General features: G+C 52.4%; 2 protein-coding genes across 2 annotated transcripts; both read right to left on the bottom strand.

The window, feature by feature from the left end:
• Nucleotides 1–3,287: 3,287 nt before the first annotated feature.
• On the bottom strand, nucleotides 3,288–8,407 carry LOC309380860 (uncharacterized protein; the record flags this gene model as incomplete). The annotated part of the gene is made up of 2 exons (XM_081930954.1): nucleotides 3,288–5,292; nucleotides 8,155–8,407. The coding sequence occupies 2 exons, from the start codon at nucleotides 8,405–8,407 to the stop codon at nucleotides 4,385–4,387; spliced, it is 1,161 nt and encodes a 386-aa protein (XP_081787080.1). The 3' UTR covers nucleotides 3,288–4,384.
• A 10,086-nt stretch (nucleotides 8,408–18,493) lies between these two features.
• On the bottom strand, nucleotides 18,494–24,171 carry ZNF775 (zinc finger protein 775). The gene is made up of 3 exons (XM_081883510.1): nucleotides 24,075–24,171; nucleotides 20,699–20,792; nucleotides 18,494–20,245 (listed from the first exon to the last, which is right to left on the bottom strand). The coding sequence occupies exons 2-3, from the start codon at nucleotides 20,778–20,780 to the stop codon at nucleotides 18,591–18,593; spliced, it is 1,737 nt and encodes a 578-aa protein (XP_081739636.1). The 5' UTR covers nucleotides 20,781–20,792; nucleotides 24,075–24,171; the 3' UTR covers nucleotides 18,494–18,590.

Below are 24,171 nucleotides of genomic sequence, written 5' to 3'. Positions count from 1 at the left end.
CAGAATTGTTTGGGGAAAGCCGTGACAGTTTAAAGTGGTATCATAGCACTTTATGGTGTGAATAGGGCCTTGTCGCATGCATATTGTTTGACAAACTCACACAGACTTGCTGAGCTGGAATTCCCAGTCCCCCTGGAAGAGGAATTTGTTAAACCCACTCTGGGAGGACAATATAAAGGACTCTTAGTACCCATAACAAACAACACAGAATCTTTGGGGGAAGAAGCCATGATTGTTCAGTGGCACTGTAGCGCTTTAAATTTACACTGCTGGACTGAGGACTGGGAGCAGCTGTGACCATTTAACACCAGTCCTGAAAGACCTACATTGGCTCCCAGTACGTTTCTGGGCACAATTCATAGTGTTGGTGCTGACCTTTCAAGCCATAAATGGCCTCAGTCCAGTATAGCTGAAGGAGCATCTCCACCCCCATCGTTCAGCCCAGACACTGAGATCCAGCTCCGAGGGCCTTCTGGCGGTTCCCTCATTTTGAGAAGTGAGGTTACAGGGAACCAGGCAGAGGGCCCTCTTGGTGGTGGCACCCACCCTGTGGAACGCGCTCCCATCAGATGTCAAAGAAATAAACAACTATGATGGTGTTTCCTGCTTGGCAGGGGGTTGGACTCGATGGCCCTTGTGGTCTATTCCAACTCTATGATTCTATGATTCTATGACTTTTAAAGACATCTGAAGCCAGCCCTGTTTAGGGAATTTTTAAATGTTTGATGTTTTATTCTGTTTCTAATCTGTTGGGAGCCGCCCAGAGGGGCTGGGGATACCCAGTTAGATGGATGAGGTACAAGTAATATAATTAATAATAATAATAGTTATTTTTACTGCTACCAATATTATGGCATGGATGAGTTGAGAAAGATGACAGGGAACCATCAACCGGTGAAGAGTCAGGGATCCTTCTGCTCATTTAAGAGAAATCACCACAGCCAGGAGCCGAAGGAAAGGCAAACTTAATTTTATTCAACAAAGAGGATCAAGCAGTTGGGGGAATAAGGTGCGTCATCCAAGCACTAGAGTTCTGCATCAAGCGTCTTCTGGGGAGAGACAGCTCTTGGCTCCCACCGCAGGCCGGAACCACCCCTGGGGAGCTGATCCACATTGCCTTGAGGGACAGAGAGGTCTTGCTCTGGGCCAATCTCTGCTCTCCAGCCACAATTAATGCTGCGCGCATCCCGTCTAAGTGGTCGCCGTCTGGGTGTCTGGGGAGGGCGCAGAAGGAGGGGAAGGATATTCCCAGGGGACCCAGAAGGCCAAGCGACGTTCTTCTGCAGAGGATGCTGAGGGGTCAGGGAGAAGCGGGGAAGGGTCTCTCTCTCACTTTTACACACACACAGGATTCAACATTTCTCTCAAAGTTTCAACCTGAGTGACTATCTCCCAGGACTGTCTTCCCCCAGTGATTTTTAGGTTTGGGGAGAAAAACCAGAAGGCAAATTCCATCCCTGCCTTCTAAAATGGACCTGGGTTGGAAATTTCTCATTTTCACAGCACATTAAGATGATCCTTCTTTTCTGCAAAACCACATCGCCATGCCAGTTTTGAAAAGGCCACATCGACAAAAAACAAAACAAAAACCACTTTTCAATGTTGCCCTTTGTCTTTTAGAGTTAAGAAGAGGCACTCCACAGATAGTTGTACGTGAATAAGCGGTATAACTGCCAGGAGTTTCTTGTGATGGGACCATCTTGGGAGGCCAGTCATATGACGTTCCCAAAGGTGTCTCTGCAGAGGGAAGGCTGCTTCCTTGCCCCGTCCATCTTCTGAACCAGCAAAGGAAACCTTCAGCAATGTGGAAACACTCCTGAGCTTGTTTTGGACCACAACTGGCTGGGGGCTGATGGGAGTTGTAGTCCCAAAAAAACCTCAGAGGGCACCAGGTTGCTGAAGGCTGTGCTGAATGGAGACCCCTGACCACCCATATTGGATCACAAGATACCGTATTTTTTGCACCATAACACTCACTTTTTTCCTCCTAGAAAGTAAGGGGAAATGTCTGTGCGTGTTATGGAGGGAATGCCTACGGGTGGCATGCCTACGGATTTTCCTCCTCTAGAAACTACGTGCGTGTTATGGTCGGGTGCGTGTTATAGAGCGAAAAATACGGTATTTGACAACCACCACCTTTTATGCAGTTGCAGAAAAACAGCAAAAAAAAAAAAGTGGTTTACCAAGGACCTAGTGAGTTATATTTGGACACAAAATATTCCCTGGTGGATATGTGGACAAGCTCACCTGTTTACCAGGACCCACCCCTGAAATAGGCTCTCATCTCACACATCAGTTAGGAAAACTCTTTTAACCTGTTCTGGCCACCCGCCAAAGGACACTGAGCAATACCATATCCATTCTGCATCAGGCACACGGGGCAACCCCTGAGGTCCCATCAGGTCCCAACACCAGGAAGGCCCTGCCCATCCTCATACAACACTTCTCATTCAGCCAAACCATGAATGTGCCCAATAGCTTGGCACAGCTGCTGCCAATCTGGTGCCCTCCAGGTGTGTTGGGAGTACAAATCCCATCAGCTACCTGTCGGCAGAGCCCAGCACATTTGCAGGGGACCAGGTTGCAGAAGTCTGGTGCAGCGCTTTGGACTGAAACTTTGGATTTTAACTCTTTAAGTGATCGGTAACATGCCATGTGCAGATCTCCACAGAGGTAAATAACACTTGTTTTCTTTTCTTTCCGAATGCTGCTGCGGTGTGCAACTTCCACAAAGATCTCCGCCCGTCATGCACACTTTGAAACAGGAGTGCTTGAAAATGCTTGAAACGTACGTTAACATGTTGAACGCTCAAGTTAAGCCTTGTGTAACAGAGAAACTGAATGCAGGGGAACATCTGCACCGTAGAAGACAGAGTCCATTCCAGGGAGGGAAGGACAGAGCTCAGTGGCACAACCCTTTTGCAGCTGCTGGATACTAACCTGGTCAGGGGAGATCACCCGGGGAAGCCCCCTCAAAACAGGGCTTAAGGTTTAAGGATGAGAGACCGCCCCCCTCCCACAACTCAAAAGCAGGCGTATTTCTCAATCAGATCTTCAGAGCTCGCTTTTGCCAACCTCGCACAACCCAGATGTTTTCGACTCCCAGCAACCCTAGCTGTGTGATGCTGGGGCTTCTGGGATCCCATCTGGGCCTGCTGGGGCCGAGGAGGGGCTGGGAGCCCCAAAACATGTGGAGGACACCGCCTCAGTGAAGGCCACTCTAGTGCTTTATGGAAGTCTCTCTCCCGGCTCAAAACCATCCCCAAAATTCAGGGCATCTAAAGTGGTTTCAGAACATTCAACTTTTACATTCACTTCTTTTTCCCACATTAAGCTATCCAAAAAGAGTCTAAACTCCCACACGGTCTTTTCCTTCCGTGGATCTGGAAATCAGGCTCAGGAAACCAGAAGCTCAGAAGAGGATGTTGCTACAGCTCTTCAGAATTCCTCCAAAGACGTTTTCCAGCAACAACCGGAAAACACATCCGCCCTCTTCCATGGGTTCTCTGGCAAATGTGTGGGTTCTCTGGTACATAGTGCAATCGCTCCGCCTTCCTCAAATGTGTTTAGCAAGACGCAGCTGTCAACAGAAGGTTCTCCCCTGAGCTGCAGGTTCAAATCCACAGGAAGAAGACGCACGGTGGGGCGAAATCTTCCGCAATCAAATACAAACTCCGTGTACCCCCATTCTGTTCCCCCCGGCAACCCCCAAGTTTGTGTCGACTATCTTTGGCACCAATTTCGACCCACCCAGCCCCCCAAACCAGACGACTCTTTGTCACTCTGCTGCGGGACCAAAAGAATAGGGAAGGCTGTAGCTGGACGTGCTGCGTGGATCTTAGGGGAGGGCAGGAATTAACCACCAAACGGGGTTTGGGGAAAATAAACCTGGGCATCCGTACTTGTAAAACGGGAAGCAGAACGTAAACACTGGGAAACCCCAGAGCGGAGGCAACGCTGCGTGGCGCAATGGCTCAGAACGGGAACTTAAGAGGGGCACAACGTCACGGCCCAAAATGGAAACCAAACAATGGCAGGGCGTGAGAAAAATCCCACCTGTGAAGGTTTAGGGAACACCCAAGCTTGAAATGCGGCCGATATGTAGAAAATGGGCTTTTGCTTCAGGAAGGGAAGAGGGGTCCCCAAGCAACGCTTCAATGCCCCCAGCTGATGGGGTCCCAAGTTCTTGGAGCGGTTATGGTCCATATCCCAGGCAGGGCAAACGCTGCCCTGCTGAGAGGCCCTTGACCTCCCCTTCCCAGGCATTATCCCAAAGTCCCCATAGCCCCTCCGTGCTCCCACATCCCAAACAGGTCCGTGGCCGCCCCCTTCCCCCTCCGATCTCCCCGCCCTGGCGAGGCCCATCGGAGCAGCAGCCTCACCCTCAGCCGAGTGCCTCCTGCCCCAGATGGCTCTTCCGGTGCGCGGCCAGGTTGCCCTTCTGCGCAAAGTTCTTCCCGCAGGTCAGGCACTGGAAGGGGGCATCTCCCGCGTGGAGCCTCCGGCCGGGGCTCGCGGGGGCCTCCTTGGGGCGCCTCCGGCCCTCCTCGCCCTGCGGTGGCAGCGGCCTTTCGGCCTGGTGGTGGGTCCTGCGGTGGCCGGCCAGGCTGCTCCGGCGGCCGAAGGCCTCGCCGCACTCCGGGCAGGGGAAGGCCGCCCCGTTCTGGCGGGGCTTCTGCTGGTGCTTGACCCGCAGAGGCCTCTGCACATCGCCCTCCTCGCTTGGCGCGCGGGGCCTCCCCCGGGTGTGCATCCGTGGCGGGGAGGGTGCCCCCGGCTTCTCCTGGGCAGGGGGCCCGCAGCCGCCTTTCTGGCGGTGGGCGAGGAGCAGGCGCTGTTCCCGGAAGGTCTTCCCGCAGACAGGGCAGGAGGGGGCCCCCTCTGCGCCACCTCCGTGCACCCTCTGGTGGGTCAGGAGGTTCTGCTTGAGGCTGAAGCGCTTGCCACAAACGCCGCAGCCGAAGGGCTTCTCTCCGGTGTGGATCCTCTGGTGAATGATGAGGTTGTGCTTGAGGGTGAAGCCGCGCCCGCACTCGGGGCACACAAAGGCCCGCTCGCCCGCGTGCTGCTGCTTCTGGTGGCGCAAGAGGCTCAGCGGGTGCGGGAAGCTCTCGCCACACGCCGCGCATTTGTGCTCCTCCTCCTCCACCTGGCTGTGGATGACCAGGGCGTTCTCGTCCCCGGAGCCCTCCTCCCAGGCGGGGAACGGGAAGGGGTTGTCACCCCCCCGCGGGGAAGCCTGGTGGCCCCGGCCGGCCGGCTCCTTGTCTCCCTCCATGCGGCCCTCACTTCCTGGAGGGGGAGAGAAGAGGGAAAGCACAAGGAAGTTATTTCATTTTAATTTTTTCCCATATTTCATTTCACTTTTAATCTGCATGCCACCTTTCTCTAGGACAGTGGTACCTCGGGTTACAGACGCTTCAGGTTACATACGCTTCAGGCTACAGACTCCGCTAACCCAGAAATAGTACCTCGGGTTAAGAACTTTGCTTCAGGATGAGAACAGAAATTGTGCGGCGGCAGTGGGAGGCCCCATTAGCTAAAGTGGTGCTTCAGGTTAAGAACAGTTTCAGGTTAAGAACGGACCTCCAGAACAAATTAAGTTCTTAACCCGAGGTACCAATGTACAATGGTACCTCGGTTCCCAAGCGCCTCTGTTGTCGTATGTTTCTGTTCTCAAACGCTGAATATCCGAAAGTAAATGCTTCCATTTTCAAACGTTTTTTGTAACCCAAACATGCGACACGGCGTCCACTGAGTGCAAGAAGCTCGGGTTTTGAGCATTTCAGAAGCTGAATGGGCTTCCAGAACAGATTCTGTTCAAGAACCAAGGGACCACTATATTACACGCAAGGCGGTTCACAAGCTGCAGAAACAACAATGATCACACCCCTTATAGCAATCTGGCCCGATACAAAAAGTGTCATAATAAAAAACATAACTTTTTAAAAAACAGCTTATGTCAAATAAAATAATATTCAATAATAAATTAAGAGTAGAATAGTACACCATAAACTTAAACATCTGCAAATAATATTTAAACAGAAATTCACTCTTAGCGATTACAATAATTTCCAAGCTGTAATCAATAAAAACAACAGGAAGTCTCAGTGCATAAAATAACACAATACAAATTGAGAAGCAAAGACACACAAAATTGTGGTTTTTAAAAAATATATCCGTGAGCTCCTCTCTTCGCAGCTGCTTCTGCTGTTCCTAAAGTCATGGCCTGGAAAAGGCTTTCAGGGCTAGAGGAAGGGGGCAAAGAGGTGGAAAAAACCATTGCCTGGTGAAGAAGAGAAAGTCTCTCTCCCCTCACCATATGATTTTTATTGCTGTTTTAAAAGTATGAGAAAAGGCACCAGGAAAAGAATAACTATAATAATGCAGGCATCAAGGCAGTTACGAAACATGAGCGCAGCAGAATAGTTTCATGGAAGGGGCCCCCCAAGGACATCTAGCTCAACCCCCTGAAATGCAGGAATCGCAGGTGAAGATTCCCTGGCAACCTCCAATGAATCATAGAATGGTAGATTCAGGTAGGTAGCTGTGTTGGTCTAACACAGTCAAAATAAATTAAAAAATTAAGAAATTGTCCAGTAGCACTTCAGAGACCAACTAAGTTTGTTCTGGGTCTAAGCTTTCGTGTGCATGCACACTTCTTCAGTGTGTATCGGTGCTGCTGCAGAGCGCCAGTCCAAAATAGCCGAAAGGGACGGGCAGCTGACAAAATCTCTCCAGGCGTGGTCAGGGGTCGAGACACCCACAGGCCCACCCCAGCCGGCATTTTCCCAGCTCACCCAAAACCTGGATTTCGGGGGGCAAAGTAAACAGGATAACGTCGAACGCAAACAAGGCCTGTTGCAGGATTTCAGGAGAAAACAAGCTTGTTTCAACCCCCCCACACACACCGCATCTCCACATAGCGCCAGGAACACACACGTTCCAAAAGACTTAACCCGCGTGGTCTGACTTGGCACAAGGCGTCAGCTTCCTAAATCCCAGCAGCTGCACCTTCAAGGGACCCCCAGCCCCCACCCTCACCCCCCGGCCCCCCCGGCTTGGTCAACGCTCCTTTTCCCCGGGCGGAAGGCAGACCTCGCAGGGAGGGCGCTGCCTGCAGGGGAAATTGTGCCAAAAGCCGCAGGGCTTTTGCCGAACCAGCTCTGAGTCAGAGAGCGCCAAAGCTCCCTCCTTAAAATAATGATTTTATTTATATATATATATATGCACACACACACCTGCCCAGACAAGACTCCTCAAGCTTCCACACAACCTGCCCTTCTCCCTTGTTCCCAAGGGGGGGGGGGAAATAAGAGTGTGATGACGTCAGCCAAATCACAGCCTCACCTTAACTCCGGGGAGGGGGAGAAGAAACTGCAAGTCCCAGAATGCAGCCGGGCAGCTCTACCTGTGCGGCTGGATTTGCAGCCAGGCCTCTGGGGCCTGCAGCCTGGGGGGCTTTTTTGGGTTTTGCAAGGGGGGCTGTGGAAGATTCCTGCCGGCCTCGCGCCTTCTCCAATGCTTTGCAAAGCGGATCCTGCTTGCCAGTTGCAGATGCACCACCAAAAAAGCGGGGGTGCCCAAATGCACACCGTGCAAGAAACAAATCCGACCCCCGGGGTCTGATTGATTGATTGATTGATTGATTGATTTGCAAAATCGGGGGGGATTGGGGACCCCTGGCCGGCGCGCCGGAGCAGAAAGGGCCCCTTGCCAGGGCCAAGGTGGCGCGGGGAGCCGGTGGCAGAGGCGCCCGCTGCTGCTGCTGCCGTCCTCCGCGCGAGGCTGGAGACTGGGCGGAGGCCGGAGCGCCCGCGGGGCCGGATTGCAGCGAGGCGCGGGCCGCGGGGAAGGAGGAGGAGGAAGCGTCGCCGGCCGGCCACGTGCGCCCGGAGAGGAGGCAGCCCAGGCCCGAAAGGAAGAAAGGGAGGAGGAGGAGGAGGGGAGGCAGCCTGGGAAGAGGAAAACTGGGGGGGGGGGGTCCTCTGCTTCTATCCAACACCCCCCCCCCAAAAGAAACAGGCTCGCTCCAGATCGCCTCCCCCACGCTCCGTTCACACGGCAGCTGCGAGGAGGGGGGAGATTGGGTGCAAAGGGCTGAGAGGGGGAAGAGGGGGCGACCCCTCCGCCCCCCCCCCAGCGATGCCTCACCGTGCCCGGGCTGCTGCTGCTCCTCCTCCTCTCCGGCCGTCCCGATCCCCCGCATCGGCCGCCGCCGCTGCTGCTCCTCCGCTTTGCACGAGGCACTGCAGGCAGGATCCGGCCCGCAGGGGAGGGGAGGGCCGGCGCTGCCTCCCTTCCTCGCCCGCTCGCCTTTTATTTGCTGCAACAACGTACCTTTTGCAGCAGCGGCAGCTCCGCGCTCCTCCCCGGCTTCTCCCAGCAACGGTTGCTTGCAAGACATCCCAGGCAGGCAGGCGGGCGGCAGCAGCAGCAACTGCAACCGCAGCCTCGGGGAGGTGCCGCTTCCTGCAGCTGCAGGAGAAGCCGCGGCGGCTGCTGGCAAGAGCTCTGCCCTCCCCGCGCCGCTTTCCTCTGCTGCGCTGCGCCCCGAGGAGCGCGCCGAGATGCCTGAAGCCCAGCCGCGGTGCCAACAGAGCTCAGTGGTGCCACACGGACCGGCAGCAGCAGTGGCTCGCCAAGAGTTGTGCCGTCAGCTGTGCCCCAGTCCCCTAAATATTCTAGTCCTCATGGTCCCGAATAAAAGGTTGAGCTAGTAAGGCTTTGCGTCAAGTCAGACCACTGGCCTGTCCTACCAGGAGATGCTGAGGTTTGGATTTTCTGCTTGCAAGGCTCTACCAGTGAGTTACGGCCCAAGAGCCCCCCAAGAGCCATGGAACTGGGGGTGTCCTCAATGCCACACAAGGCTATAGGATTGTAGCCTTGGAAGGGCACCCCAAACATCTATCCCACCCACCCGCTGCAGTGCCATATTGAGGCTTTGTAGGATAAAGCGATCTGCAAGTCAGAGCCAGGCAGTCAAGAGCGAGGCAGTGTGGGGTAAGGGTTAGAGCAGGGGTCAGCAAACTTTTTCAGCCAGTCCACTGTCCCTCAGACCTTGTGGGGAGCCGGACTATATATTTGGGGGGGGGGGGAATGAACAAATTTCTACGCCCCACAAATAACCCAGAGATGCATTTTAAATATAAGGACACATTCCACTCATGTAAAAACACGCTGATTCCCAGACCATCCATGGGCCAGATTGAGAAGGTGATTGGGCCGCATCCAGCCCACGGGCCTTAGGTTGCCTACCCCTGGGTTGGAGTGTTGGGCTAGGAGGAATCCCCAGCTGGCCACGAAGCTGGGTGGCCTTGGGCTACAGCCGCTTCCTCCCCAAGGAAGCGTGTGTTTTGTTGAAGGCTTCAAATCCGAGCGGAAACCTTCCTGTGTGCGACTAGGCGAAGTGTTTTGTCCTTGTCCTTGAACAAGGGAGCCTGAGCAGATTCGGCACACCGCCCCCCCCCCCTGCCATCTGCAGGCTCTGGCAGGGTGCAGCGCCGTCACGTGAGGCCTTGGCTCTGGGGAGGGTGGCCTTGGCAAGCGGGAGAAGGACTGGGCCCCTCGCTCAGGGTGATGCAAGAAGCAGAGGAGAAACAGCATCTTCCCAGCAGCGTTTCGCCAACGACCTCGCTCCTTCTCCGGACAGACAAAATAAAGTCTTTGTCAGCCTGTTTGTTGCATTTATTTCTCACTGTTCCCCTCGCTGTGGCTTATCTGCTTCTCCCTGCTCCTCCTTTAATTCCCACAAGGACACCGTGAGGTTGTGGGGCCGAGAGAAGGGCAGAGACTGGCCCCCGAGGTCACCACTGAGTGGGTGGGGGGCCATCTGTCACGGGTGCTTTAGCTGAGATGCCTTCATTGTACGGGGGTTGGACTAGATGACTCAGGGGGTCCCTTCCAACTCTAGGATTCTAGAATCCTTCAATTTGTGGGAAGGGGGGATTAGGCTGAATGGGGTGTTAGGGGTTGTACCTCTGGGTCATGCTCCTTCTGGGATGATTTGGTCCCCAACCTTCACTCCCACCTGTGGCTCCCAGATGCTCTGTGCATGAGACAGTGGCCACGTCCCAGGAATGGCTTCGACTGGCCGGCTAGACCAGGCATAGGCCAACTCGGCCCTCCAGATGTTTTTTGGGACTACAACTCCCATCATCCCTAGCTAACAGGACCACTGGTGAGGGATGATGGGAGTTGTAGTCTCAAAACATCTGGAGGGCCGAGTTGGCCTATGCCAGGGCTAGACCAAGTGAGGGTAGCCAAGGGGTCTCAAAGCCTCAGTGAGTTAGGGGCTTTTCCTGTGTGCGAAGACAGACTCCGGCAGATGGAGTGGACAAGACTAAGCGTGGGTCCAAGAAGGTGGTTTCTGCACTTGTAGACGCAGGCATAGCCAGACTTGCCCCTCCAGATATTTTGGGACTACAACTCCCATAATCCCTGACCACTGGTCCCGTTAGCTAGGGATGATGGGAGTTGTAGCCCCAAAACATCTGGAGGGCCGAGTTTGGCCATGCCTGTGTAGAGGGAAAGGAGCCCAACTAGGATAAGGAGAAACCTCTGCTGCCTCGTGGGACATCTTTAGGAGAGAGAACAAATCTGGACTCCCAAGATGGTGGGATGGTGTCTTGTACGCTTCCTTCCAGTCCCTCCTGCAGCCAAGCTGGTGCCAAATGTCTTGCTCTGCTTTCCTTGGACCCCATCAGTGAGGCCGGGGGGGGGGGGTCTTATCATCTGGCCAGCCCAGGACCTCCAGAAGCAATGCCCAGGCTTAAGCCCCTGAGAGGTCACCTCCAGGCTGCTAATGCAGCAATCTGACTTCACCCCTCGAGGCACACTCCATTGTCTCAGAGGAATGTCAAATGCTTCCCCTTCTCATTCCTGGATCCAGTTGCTTGGATAGCCTGGCCAGGCTGCTAATGGCCTTCTAAGTTGTTGTTATTGTTGTTGTTGTTGTTTAGTTGTGTCCAACTCTTTGTGACCCCCTGGACCAGAGCACGTCAGGCACTCCTGTCTTCCACTGCCTCCCGCAGTTTGGTTAAACTCATGTCGAGAACACTGTCCCACCATCTTGTCCTCTGTCGTCCCCTTCTCCTTGTGCTCTCCATCTTTCCCAACACCAGGGTCTTTCCCAGGGAGTCTTCTCTTCTCCTGAGGTGGCCAAAGTATTGGAGCCTCAGCTTCAGGATCTGTCCTTCCAGTGAGCATTCAGGGCTGATTTCCTTCAGAATGGAGAGGTTGGATCTTTTTGCAGTCCATGGGACTCTCAAGAGTCTCCTCCAGCACCAGAATTCAAAAACATCCATTCTTCGGTGATCAGCCTTCTCATTCCTGGATCCAGTTGCTGGGATGGCCAGGCCAGGCTGCTAATGGCCTTCTAAGTACTTAAGTCCTTAAGGAAACAAAGGGTGTAGCTCTGTGCCAGAGGGCAAACAGGTGGGCTCCCTTTCTGGGTTAGTTAGAAAGACAAAAGGAAAGAGTTGAGAGTTGAACTGTGAGCTAGAAACTGCAGGCAAAAGCTGGAGGCCGGAAAGGCAGAGAAAAAAACATGCCGGATTCAAGAGCAAGAGCAACACTCTCCCCTTCCCGTGGTTTCCAGCAACTGGGATTCAAAAACATTGCTGCCTCTGACCGTGGAAGCAGGGTAGAGCCATCGTAGGGAGTAGCCATCGGCAGCCCTCTCCTCCTCCATGAATTTGCCTAATCCTGTGGGAGGAAGTTCCGCAGTTGAACTGTGCACCTGCCTCATTGTGCTTCATGCATTGGTCCAAGCCCTTTTCCGCGCTGCTCAGGTTGGCAGCCAACATTGCGTTGATGTGAGTTGTTCCCAAGAGACCGGCTGCCGATATTTCACAAGGTTTTCTTAATTCCCTACTAATTGGGATTCTCATGGAGGCAGCGTTGGCCAACCTGTTGCCCTTCAGCAGTTTTGGGATACAGCTCCCGAACGCCCCCCCCCCCCCAGCCGTGGAAAAGAGGAAGGCAAGGAAGCACTGGCTGAGCCTGCCTGGCCTTGTGGCAACAGGAGATCTGGGCTGGAAACACTCTTGCGGGCGAAAATAAACGGTGGAGATTAAAAATGTGCAGGAAAGGGCATGCCAGAGGAATAAGGAGCAACTCCCCAGTGAAGAAAGGCTGGAACATTTGGGGAGTTTAAAAAATGAGGCACGGGGTGAAGAAACGAGAAAAGGTTTCTCTCCCTTTCTCATTGCACTAGAGCTCATGCACATCCAATGGAGCTGAATGGAAGATTCTGGAGAGGATCATAGAATCCCAGTTGGAAGGGACCCCTTAGGATCATCTAGACCAACCCACTGCAAGGCAGAAATATATTATTATTATTATTATTATTATTATTATTATTATTATTATTATTATTATTTGCTTATACTCCGCCCATCTGGGCGGTTCCCAGCAGAATATTAAAAATAGAATCAAACATTAAAAGCTTCCCTAAACAGGGCTGCCTTCAGATGTCTTCCAAAGGTCAGATAGTTGTTTATTTGTTTGACATCTGATCGGAGGGCATTCCACAGGGTGGGAGCCATCACTGAGAAGGCCCTCTGCCTGGTTCCAGTCACCAGTCTGGCTGCCGCATTCTGGATTAGCTGTAATTTCCGGGTCACCTTCAAAGCCCCACAGAGAGCGTATTGCAGTAGTCCAAGCGAGAGATAACTAGAGCATGAACCACTCTGGCCAGACAGTCTGTGGGCAGGGAAGGTCTCATCCTGCGTACCAGATGGAGCTGGTAGACAGCTGCCCTGGACACAGAATTGACCTGTGTCTCCATGGACAGCCGTGAGTCCAGAATGACTCTCAGGCTGTGCACCTGGTCCTTCAGGGGCACAGTTACCCCATTCAGGACCAGGGAGTCCCCCACACCCGCCCGCCTCCTGTCCCCAAAAAACAGTACTTCTGTCTTGTCAGGATTCAACCTCAATCCATTGGCCGCCATGCATCCTCCAACTGCCTCCAGACACTCACACAGGACCTTCACCGCCTTCACTGCTTCCGATTTGAAAGAGAGGTAGAGCTGGGTATCATCTGCATACTGATGAACACCCAGCCCAAACCCCCTGATGATCTCTCCCAGCGGCTTCATATTTAAAAAGCATAAAAATAAAACAGCTTCTTCTGTTGCAGGAGACCAATAAAGATCAACAGCTTGGCCCTGCTTCCTGGGTAGCCAGCCAGCCTCCTTTTGTACCTCCGACCATGACTGGACTTCAAGGGAGATGCCACTGCGGATCGAAGGTTTTCAAAGAATATTTGAAACATAAATATAGTAGTTTAAGCTCTGTTGCAGCGTTCGAGGAACTTCAGTAATAGTTGCAAGGTAGATATAAGAATTAAGACATATTAAGATAAAGTTTAATTATGATAGAAGTGTGTATTGGCAATAAGTACAATATAAAATTGAAATATGGAATAGACGGGAGGTGGGGTCTTTAGTGTTAAGACCAATTTATGTTTCATCGTTTGTTAAGAAAATTACCGGTATGTGTCTATGGTTATCCCTGTGTGTAATTTGTTATTTGTGTTTTCTCTTTCTTCTTTTCTTGCTGTATCAATAAAAAATAAAAAATAAAAGAGATAGAGAGGAAGCCAGGAACTGCCTGTGCTCCTTCCCTGAGCCACAGCCCTTCTCCTAAAGCCAATATAGGTCAGGAAGGAGCCAGCACGGTCTTCCCTGGCGCCCATTGCCCCTCTCCCTGCAGTGAGGCCCACTCCCACCCAGAGAAGCAGTGTTCTCCTAGGATCTTACCCTTCAGCTCATAAGAACGTGAGACTTGAGCCTCATAGCTCCATTGGTTGGAGCGCTGTGCTGAGAAGGCCAAGGTTGCAGGTTCCATCCCCGTATGGGGCAGCTGCATATTCCTGCCTTGCAGGGGGTTGGACTAGATGACCCTGGGGGATCCCTTCCAACTCTACGATTCTATGAAGAACCTCTTGGATCAATGGCCCATTGAGTCCAGCATCCTCTTTTCACAGTGACTGACCAGGTGCCCATTGGGGGAAACCTGTAAATAGGATCCGAGCACCAGAGCATCTCTCCCCACCTGTGGCTTCCAAAACTGGTACCCAGAAGCGTTTGCTGCCTCTGAGGGGGGAGGGCCCAGCAGAGCCAATATTCTCGCCTGGTTACCTGCTGGAGGGTTATTTGTCCACCTCCAGGACTCTCTCCTATGCTGGGAATCCCACAGGGCAAAGGATCTGATACCCCACCAGGTGATTCCTCCTCCTCCTCCTCTTTCTGCTCACCTTCCTCCATTTCATGGGGTCTGGATCCCTCATCCGCCGGGATCCAGGGACTGCAGGGGCAGCTCTCAGGCGGAGCCGACTTGCTTGCCAACCGATTTACGCTCAGAATTTGTAACTTGCCTTCCAGGCCAGAGCAAACACCCAGGGCTCTCCACACAGATTTATAAACCACACTGATTTATTAAGTCCTTGCTGCAAACGAGGACTTATTAAAATATGCAAAGGATGCCATCCATTAGCATATGCAATGCAGGTTTTGAAAGACTGTGTTTGTCCTGCAGAAGTTATTATCCGCCCTCCCTTCCCCACAGGTGGGCGGGGTTTGCAGCACCGAGCGGGGCTCACCTGGGCGGGTGCCACCTACCTGCTTGATCCGGCATTTGACCTGCCCTTGGCCAGGGAGGACAATGGACGGCCAGTGGGGGGAGGGGTGGGCCTAAGGCCAAAAGAAAAGAGGCTGACTCCATTGTGCAAGCCTCTTTTGCTGTTCTTCCTTCCGGGATCACCCACCCACCTTCCCTCCAATTAATAATTTCTTGCCTCCATAATTTCATCTTAGGTCAGCAGCCTTCAAGTTAATGATTCTTTCCTTACAGGCTAATATTTTGCATTCCAGGTCAGGGGACGCTGCTGCGGTCGTTAGATAGTTGCTGTATTCGGAACCGGGAAGGAATTTTCCCTGCATTGGCAGGTTTTGCCTTCCTCATAGCATTTTGTCACAACTTTGGCGGTTTTTAGGCCTTGGCAAGGTAGCCTTTAGTCTATCATCAAGTCGGGGGGGGATGCATTCATGCTCCCTTCCCATGCGGAGGCGCTTGCAGGGCCCTTTAAAGGGCAAAAGCAGGGAGTCCCTGGCCCTAGAGCAGCGGCATGTAGGTCAAACTCCCGGGACGAGGTCGGAGGAAGGACATGCTATGCAAGTTTGCGCCTTGCAGTCCCCTCTCAGTGGACCTCATCTGCCTGCATATCCTCAGCCAGGCGGGCTGAGAGGGTTGCCTGCCAAGGCCTGTGCCAAGTTTCCCACTTCTGAAGCTCAATAAAGTTGTGGCCAATTTGAACCCCATACTCTGGTCTCGTCTCATCATTTGGGGTAAAGGGGTGGGCACCACAGACAGGGTTCAGAGCGTGTGCCTGCCAGCAGGGTTAACTACCTCTTGACATGTGTTTTTATAAAAAAAACCTCTTTGTCTTACACTGGCATAGGCAAACTTGGCCCTCCAGCTGTTTTGGGACTACAACTCTCACCATCCCTAGCTAGCAGGACCAGTGGGTCAGGGGCAATGGGAACTGTAGTCCCAAAACAGCCGGAGTCCCACGACCTAGTCTTATTAACGTGGATCCTAAATGTCAGTCCTGCCTGTGGCCTCCCCAGCCGCTCTCTGGCGTTGGGCAGCAAATGCCCCACCCTTGCGGATCTGGTCCAGGAACTGGTGGCCATGAATACAGAAGGCGGGAGAACGGGGTGTGCCCCAGTACCACGCCTGCGGGCTTGGCCTTTGGACATGCCAATCAGGGGGAGGAATCCAGACCATCGTCCTTGCATGCTGACCCAAGCCATGTCTCCACAATCAAGGAGACTTCAGAGGTTTTTTGAAAAGGAAAATGAAGGGGGTTTTTTTGTCTATGCAGCTTGAAGGGGCCCAAATGACAAGGGATCATAGATGAGATGGAAGACCTCTGGGAAGGTGTATTATTATTATTATTATTATTATTATTATTATTATTATTATTATTATCTTATATCCCGCCCATCTGGCTGGGTTTCCCCAGCCACTCTGGGCTGCTCCCAACAGAATAATAATAATAATAATAATAATAATAATAATAATAATAATAATAATAATAATGCAATAATCACCAAACATTAAAAACTTCCCTAAACAGGGCTGCCTTCAGATGTTTTTTAAAATGTGCTCTACTTTCCCTGCTCCCCAAAGCAAGAGTGGGGAGACTTGGGCCCTCCAGTCGCCACTGAACTACAACTCCCATCAGCCTCGGCAAGCATAGGGGCAGAAGCATAGAACTGCAGTTGGAAGGGACCCCCAAGGAGCATCTAGTCCAACCCTCTGCAAAATCTAACCTCGCTGCTAAATGATGATGGGAGGTGTAATCTGGCACAGCCGCGACTAACGGAGAAACAAGATCACCTCCATCCTATGCTCAGGTTGTACATATGTGTAAATAAAACCATATTCCCTGAAGATATCGCCGTCTTTGCTGACCTTCCAAGGAAACTGGACCTTGGGCCTGGAACCCCGGGGGTCTCTCAGCTCTCAGAGATCGGGGGGGGGGGGAGGTGTATGTAAAAGCAGGAAGAGAAATAGAGCCACATTTCACAGGTGTTTTAATGGAATCTCCACCCCACCAAGGAAAGGCCCTCCTCTCAAGTGGCTGACCGTCTCCCTGCGGAAAATGCACTTGAGGCAATGATTCACACATGACAGAATGAAGGGGTTGTGTCTGAATGAGCAGGAGTGGATCTGCCCTTTTGAAGAACGTCAGCCCTCTCCATGGGTCTGAAACGAGCAGGTTGATAAGATTTCTTTCCAATCATTAGAATTTTAACGCTCGATGGGCACCGAAAACTCTGCTCTAAGGTTCGGAAGAAACCTTGCTTCCTTCCGGAAGGGGGTCTCCGTGGGGTCAGCGATGAGAGGAGCTGTTAGAAACTAGGAGGGCCAGGTCATGAGCCAACTCCAAACTTTTGCTGGATGCGGAAAGGATGCAAGAGGCAAGTTTTAAAAAGGAACTTTTAACAGCCTTCCCGTCTTTTCCCGCTTGGTTCCCTACTAAATGCTTTGGACTACAACTCCCATCATGCTGTGTTAGCTGGGGGCTGATGGGAGCTGTAGTCCAAAATTACCTCGGAGGGCACCAGGTTGCTGAAGGCTGGGCTACACTGAATGTAGCCCAGCCATAATGGATCACAACACATTCGGCAACTACCTTATTTTCGCAGTTGGAGAAAAATGGCAAAGAGGAGGTTACCCAGCTCCTGGTGAGCTATATTTGACATGGTTGGTCACACGTGGTGCCCTGGTTGGTCACACGTGGTGCCCTGGTTGGTCACACGTGGTGCCCTGGTGCCTGGTCTGAGGTGGCTGTCCCCTCCATACTTCAGCTAAGTTCAGGGATATGCGGACAAGCTCACCAGGAAATAAGTTCACACCTCATACATCAGCCAGGAAACTTCTTTTGACCTGTTCTGACCACCCAGCAAAGGACACTGAGCAATACCATATCCATTCTGCATCTGGCACACGGGGCAACCCCTGAGGTCCCGTCAGGGGCCAACCCCAGGAAGGCCCTGCCCATCCTCATACAACGCTTCTCCTTTGCGCCAACCACGAATGGCCACCCTCCAGATGTGTGGGAGGACAACCCCCATTAACTGACACAGCTCAACACACCTGGAAGCTGATGGGAGTTGTAGTCCAAATCATTCGGACGACGCCCAGGCTGCTTAATGTTGTGACTACTATTTGGGAGCCCTTATGCAAAGGACACGCTCTTGACCCAAGTCTGGGGTGGGGAAACTTGCAAAAGAGCAGAAGCTGAGTCCATGTTGTTGCCCTTTACCCAGACTTGGTATCCCAACACAGCATGGGTAGGCAAATTAAGGCCTGGGGGCTTGATCTGGCCCAATTGCCTTCTCAATCCGGCTCGCGGACAGTCTAGGAATCACTGTGTTTTTACATGAGTAGAATGTGTCCTTATATTTAAAATGCATCTCTGGGTTATTTGTGGGGCCTGCCTGGTGTTTTCACAAGAGGAGAATGTGTCCTTTTATTTAAAATGTATCTCTGGGTTATTTGTGAGCATAGGAATTCGTTCATTATTTTTTCCCAAAATATAGTCCAGCCCCCTACAAGGTCTGAGAGGCGGTGGACCGGCCCCCTGCTGAAAAAAAATCCTTACCCCTGTGGTACAGCATTGGCACAGCAGATCCCACAGCAAGATCCCACTCTTGCAAACCACAAACACAAAGGACAAGACAAAAAAAATTCCTTCCAGTAGCACCTTAAAGACCAACTAAGTTAGTTCTTGGTATGAGCTTTCGTGTGCATGCACACTTCTTCAGATACCACGAAAGCTCATACCAAGAACTAACTTAGTTGGTCTTTAAGGTGCTACTGGAAGGAATTTTTTTTGTTTTGACTATGGCAGACCAACACGGCTACCTATCTGTAACAAAGGACAAGATTACAGTTGAGCAGAACGAACAGACGGACAGACGGACAAACACAAACACACACACACACGCACACTCTTTGTCCTGGCCTGCAAGAAAGGCAAGTCTTGGCAACGATCCCCCGATCCGGTGGTCCCTATTGCGCCTCCACCTTCAGAGCGAGGGCCGGCCCTTGTGGGGCGCCCTTCCTGTGCACCCGCTGATGCTTGGCGAGGTGGTGCTTTTGGACGAAGCGCTTCCCGCACTCGGCGCAGGGGTAGGGCTTCTCCCCCGTGTGGTAGCGCTGGTGCCGGACCAGGTTGGGCTTCTGGCTGAAGCGCTTCCCGCACTCGCCGCACTGGTAAGGCCTCTCGCCGGTGTGGATCCGGCAGTGGATGGTGAGAGCCGACCACGACACGAAGCCTTTCCCGCACTCGTTGCAGATGTACTGCTTCTGTTCCGGGGCGGGGGGCTTGGGGAGCTCAGGCTTCCAGAAGACCCCCTTCTTCGTCTGCGAGAGAGCCAACGGCCGAGTCCCCGGCTCCACGATCAGGACCGGCTGCCCGTCATCACCCTGCGGCCCAGAGACCTCAACGGGCCGGAAAAGATCCTGCCCGCCAGCCATCAGCGATTCCACCACCGCCTCCAAGCTCTCTGGGTGTCCCAGAGCGAAGCGCCCGGCGCCCTGCTCCACCAAAGCCTCGGATCCCGCGTGGCCGGCCCTCTGGTGCCCCGTGAGGCTCCCCTTGGTGGGGAAGGTCTGCCCGCAGGCGTGGCACTGGAAACCCTTCTCCGCCGCATGGGTCCGCTGGTGCTTGAGCAGGTGCTGCTTTTGGGTGAAGCCTTTTCCGCACTCGGCGCAGGCGTGAGGCCTCTCGCCGCTGTGGTACCGGAGGTGGCGCAGGAGGTTGGGCTTCTGGGTGAAGCTCTTCCCGCACTGGGAGCACGGAAAGGGCTTCTCGCCCGTGTGAATGCGCTGGTGGATGCTCAGCGAGGACCACCAGGTGAAGCCTTTGCCGCACTCGCTGCAGATGAACTTCTTCACCCCCCGGCGGCGCCCCGCGGGCCGCGCTGGCGCCCAGTTCAGGCCGGCCCGCGCCTCCTCCCGCTGCCTTGCCAGCGTCTCCCGGTAGGCCTCCTTCAGCTCCTGGAAAACCAGCCGGCGCTGGCGGGCGTGGACCTGGCGGTGGAGGCGCAGCACCGCCTTGTTGCTGAAGCTCCGCTGGCACTCGGGGCAGGCGCTTGGGCCCGGCCGCGCCCGGAAGTGGATCCGCTGGTGCTTGGCGAGGTGCTGCTTCTGGCGGAAGTGGCGCTCGCACCTGGCGCACTGGAAGGACCGCTCCCCGGTGTGGTGGCGCAGGTGGCACAACAGGTTGGGCCTCTGGCTGAAGCGCCTCCCGCACGCATGGCACCCGAAGGGCTTCTCCCCGGTGTGGGTGCGCTGGTGGGTGTTCAGCGACGACCGCCAGGCAAAGCCTTTCCCACACTCCCCGCAGGTGAAGTCTCCTTCCGCGGAGCCCGTTCTCTGGGCCACTTTGCCCTTCCCAACTCGGACGGCGCTGCACAGCTCTTCACGCGCCAAGTCCGCTCTTCCTGTGCCGTTGGGGTCGTCTTCTTCCTCCTCCTCCACTGGGGGCATCTTCTGGTTCCTCGCGGCCAGAATGTGCCATCGAGGGAAACTCCTTCTCCGGCTGGCGCACTGGAAAATGGCGCCTTTCGCTGCCCGCTTCCTGTCGCTGGTTCCGTTTGGTTTCTTGGCCTCTTCTTCTGGACAACTTCCCTCTTCCATATATCTGGTCGTGCAGAGGACTTCTGGAAGACAAAAGGGAAATAACAGAGCCAGAGGTTGGTGGTTGTCATTTCGAAGGAATAAAAATAAAATAAATAGGAATAATTAAAAAAAGGAATAATTAGAAAAGGGAGGGTCTCATTCCTGCGTACCAGATGGAGCTGGTAGACAGCTGCCCTGGACACATAACTGACCTGCACCTCCACGGACAGCTGTGAGTCCAGAATGACTCCCAGGCTGCGCAGCTGGTCCTTCAGGGGCACAGTTACCCCATTCAGGACCAGGGAGTCCCCCACACCAGCCCACCCCCTGTCCCTCAAAAACAGTACTTGGGTTTCTAGAGACAGAGGTGTGCCCAGGAGAACCTCCAAGCTATGTACTTGCTCCTTCAGAGGGAGCGTGACCCCAAATAAAATGGGTAACTTGCCTCCTCGCTGGGCATGGGGGCTCCCCACATCTTGGAGAACAACACAAACCTGAGCTGACGTTCCGGGACGCTTCATTTTCTCCAGAATCTCTCTTACGCAGGAGGCCACCATTCTCTCTCCTCTCCTCCATCCTCTGGGAAGCCTGGAAAATGCAGGAACAGCCATTAATTTGGGAGGAAGAGGCAGCCCAACGTCTCTTGCGCGGTCAGGAGAAGCAACCGCTGAGCATCATAAGCCAAGGAAGATTTCAAGGGAGAAACCAGCCAGCAACCGTCCTCCCCCAGGAGGCAGGAGGTCCAGGATGCTGGGCTCTCCCAGAACACCACAAAGAACCAGAATGGCAAAGTGCAATGAGGAAGAGGACGTTAAATATAGGCCTGTCCATTGGATGGACCACGTCAGCTCTCATAGCAAATTCTCCCCCATGATCTTGTCCAATCCTCTTTTAAAGCTATCCAGGCTGGTTGCCATCATTGTGTCCTGTGGCAAGGAGTTCCACAGTTTAACGATGCAGTGCATGAATAAGTCCTTCCTTTTCTATGCTCTGAATCTTCCAACATTCAGCTCCACTGTATGTCCACGACTTCTAGTGTAATGAGATAGGGAGAAAAACTTTTCTCTCTTTTTTAGTTTTTTATTTATACTGTTCAAATTTATACATTTCATTAGTTTTACAATCAATTTGACATTTCAAAAATCGACATCCTTCCCCCTCCCTTTTCTCTCTCTCCACTTTCTCCTTGCCAGGAGTAATTTTACAAACTTCTAGTATGTCGACTCTTCCTCACCTTTCCCCTAAACTCAAACCAAACGCCGCACCCTTTCCTCACCGGACAGTCACTCCATCCCCTCGATCTATTCCTTTGCCCTTTCCTGAACACTTTCCCAACTCTATAACATCATTTTTGAGGCGAAGCAACCAGAACCGTACCCAGTGCTCCCATTGCAGCCACACCACAGATATGTTTAACAGCATTACTATATTGGCAGTTTTAGTTTCAGTTCCTTTCCTTACGATCCTAATGTTAAAGGAACAGGAGTCCCTTGATTATCCAAAGATGGAAAACATTGCCTGATCTCAACAACTCACTAATGGTGGAATAAGATATGGAAAATTGCATTACATGAAAAACTTACCTGGTGGTACACCTATTTTTTTTGAAAGGCACAACAAAGGTAACCTCTTTTGTCTCCGTTTGGTGGGATTTTATGGAAGGAAGGTAAATGCATTTTCTCTTCCACAAATCTCTCAAGAAATTTGGAATAAGTAACATCAAATTGGTTGATTAGTTGGTCCTGGTGTAATATAGAGCCTTTTCTTCTTGGTGGTCCTTATGTCTCTAAAGATCACTTTTAAAGTTTCATGTTTTTATGTCAGGTGTACCCCAACTCTTGTTCTCTCTCATTTCCTATGACGGTTATTTTCCACTTACCTGTCTGCATCTCATGGCAAATATCCAGGTAACCAGCTTTATAACTTCTTCTTGTGAATGTAACATCCCATGACGGCCCTGGATTGGTTGTGGTTTGGTTTTCATGTGTTTATCCCATAAAGTTCTATTTTGTTATTTGGGTTATATCGATAAAATGGAATCATTATATATATATATATATATATATATATATATATATATATATATGGTCCAGCAACCACCTCTGGGCCAGGAATCGTAGTTGGAGAGACCCTTTGTGGACCTTAGTGCCCAATGCTGGCACGACAGCCATATCTGCACCTTCCACCTCTGCAAGTGACCAAGGCAGCAAGATAAACTAAAATAAAATCTGGCCAGCTGTCAAGCACGACAGGTGCACGTCCTCCCACCTCCACCTGTTCGAGTCCTCCTTGTCCTGCAGCTGTCCGAAGTCACAGCGCCTCCATCTAGGGAGGGGAAGTGGCAACCCCCGTGAGGTACCTCTATAACCACAGGCAAAATATGCATCATATATAATCATATATAATGTTTAACAGACCACTGTATTTTAATACTTTGTTGGAAGCCACCCAGAGTGGCTGGGAAAACCCAGCCAGAAGGGCGGGGTATAAATAAATTATTTTTATTTTTATTATTATTATTATTATTATTATTATTATTATTATTATTATTATTATTATAGATTTGGAAAGGACCCCAAGGGTCAATCTAGTCCAATGCCCTGCAAGGCAGAAATCTCAGCTAAAGCATCCCTGACAGATGGCCACCCAACCTCTGCTTAGAAACCTCCACAGGTTCGAGTCCTGCCCTCTGGAGCAGGAGAAAACAAGCTTGCTACATTTTCCAGATATTGGAAGGTGGCTCTCGTATCTCCTCTCCGTCTCCTCTTCCAAGATAAACATCCTCAGCTCCTTCAAACGTTCCTCTTAAGTCTTGATCATCTTGGTCTCCCTCCTCTGCAAACCTCCCAGCTTGTCCAAACCATCCTTAAACCCAGAACGAGACACAGGACTTGAAGGCAGAAGAGAGCGGGATGCGACTTCCCTTAATCTGGACACAAGACATCACTCCCATATAGACTCTTAGCAGCCTGGCTCAAAATCCCCCTGGGGCAGCCACAAGGAGCAAGATTTTTTTCTCCACCACTGCGGAGAAGAAACAGGGGGAAGGAATGGCTTGAGCGGCTGAATTGATGGCTGTCTGAGCAACTAAGGTCCTGGGCCAGAGAAGTTGACAGCGTGAGCAAGAGGACACCTCCACCGTTTCCCAGCTCTAAGGACAATCTGCTTTGGGCAGGGCCTTTTTAATTTGTGGCAGATACACAGCATCCTGCATGAAGCTCTGGCGCTGCTGCCAGTCAGTGCAGTGAACTCAGCAGAGGAATGATATGGCTCTGAATAAGGCTGCTATATTATATTATTAATTATATTATATTATATTATATTATATTATTATTATATTATATTATTATTCTTATTAGGGAAGGTTGGTGGTAGCAGTTGCTTAGCCTGCAGAAGGTTATGAGTTCGAATTCCTAATAGTATGTCCAGGTTTGGGGGGAGGTGCAGACTCCCCTGCCTGAAATGCTGCGGGTCAGAGGAGGCGGCCCTGAGCTAGGTGGACCCACACGCTCTGACTCTGTAGGCTGCCAGCTGGGCACGACCTCCTCCGCCTCCTGCACAGGCAGGCAGCCCACACTCATCGGTGCCAGCTGAGCCCGGAGAGGAGGATGCCCCTCCTGGATCTGGCAGCTGCTGCGAATCTGCAAATGCCCACACCAAAGGAAGTCGCCGGAGGACCCGGGAGCCAAAGGCCGAGAGCACCCGCTTGGCTCGGCTGCGCGCCTGGGCATGGCAGGCTCCCTCCCTGCAGCCAGCAAAAGGCTCCGGGGGCTTTCTGCTTGGATCCCCCCTAACAGATCCCGGGATCCTGCTGGGATCCAGTGGATCTGCAGCGCTGAGCATGCCAAGACCCCCCAAAAATGCTCCTACCTGGTGACTTGGGCTCTGCCAGGCAATCCCCGCCTTCTGCAACCAGCTGGCTCCTCTGTTTGCACTGGCCAAGGGAATGCAATGCCACCTTAAGCAG

Source organism: Podarcis melisellensis, assembly GCF_964234715.1.
Source record: "Podarcis melisellensis genome assembly, chromosome: 12".
Taxonomy (NCBI): Eukaryota; Metazoa; Chordata; class Lepidosauria; order Squamata; family Lacertidae; genus Podarcis; species Podarcis melisellensis.
Note: the sequence above shows the minus strand (reverse complement) of the source record. Positions and strands in the feature narration are given on the sequence as shown.

Bases quoted from the DNA above. Each gene is read 5' to 3' on its own strand.
- ZNF775 (XM_081883510.1), bottom strand. From the start codon at position 20,780: ATGGAGGAGAGGAGAGAGAATGGTGGCCTCCTGCGTAAGAGAGATTCT. The intron at 20,246-20,698 runs GTTTGTGTTGTT...TTTGTCTTCCAG, and splicing joins GTCCCGGAACGTCAGCTCAG to AAGTCCTCTGCACGACCAGA.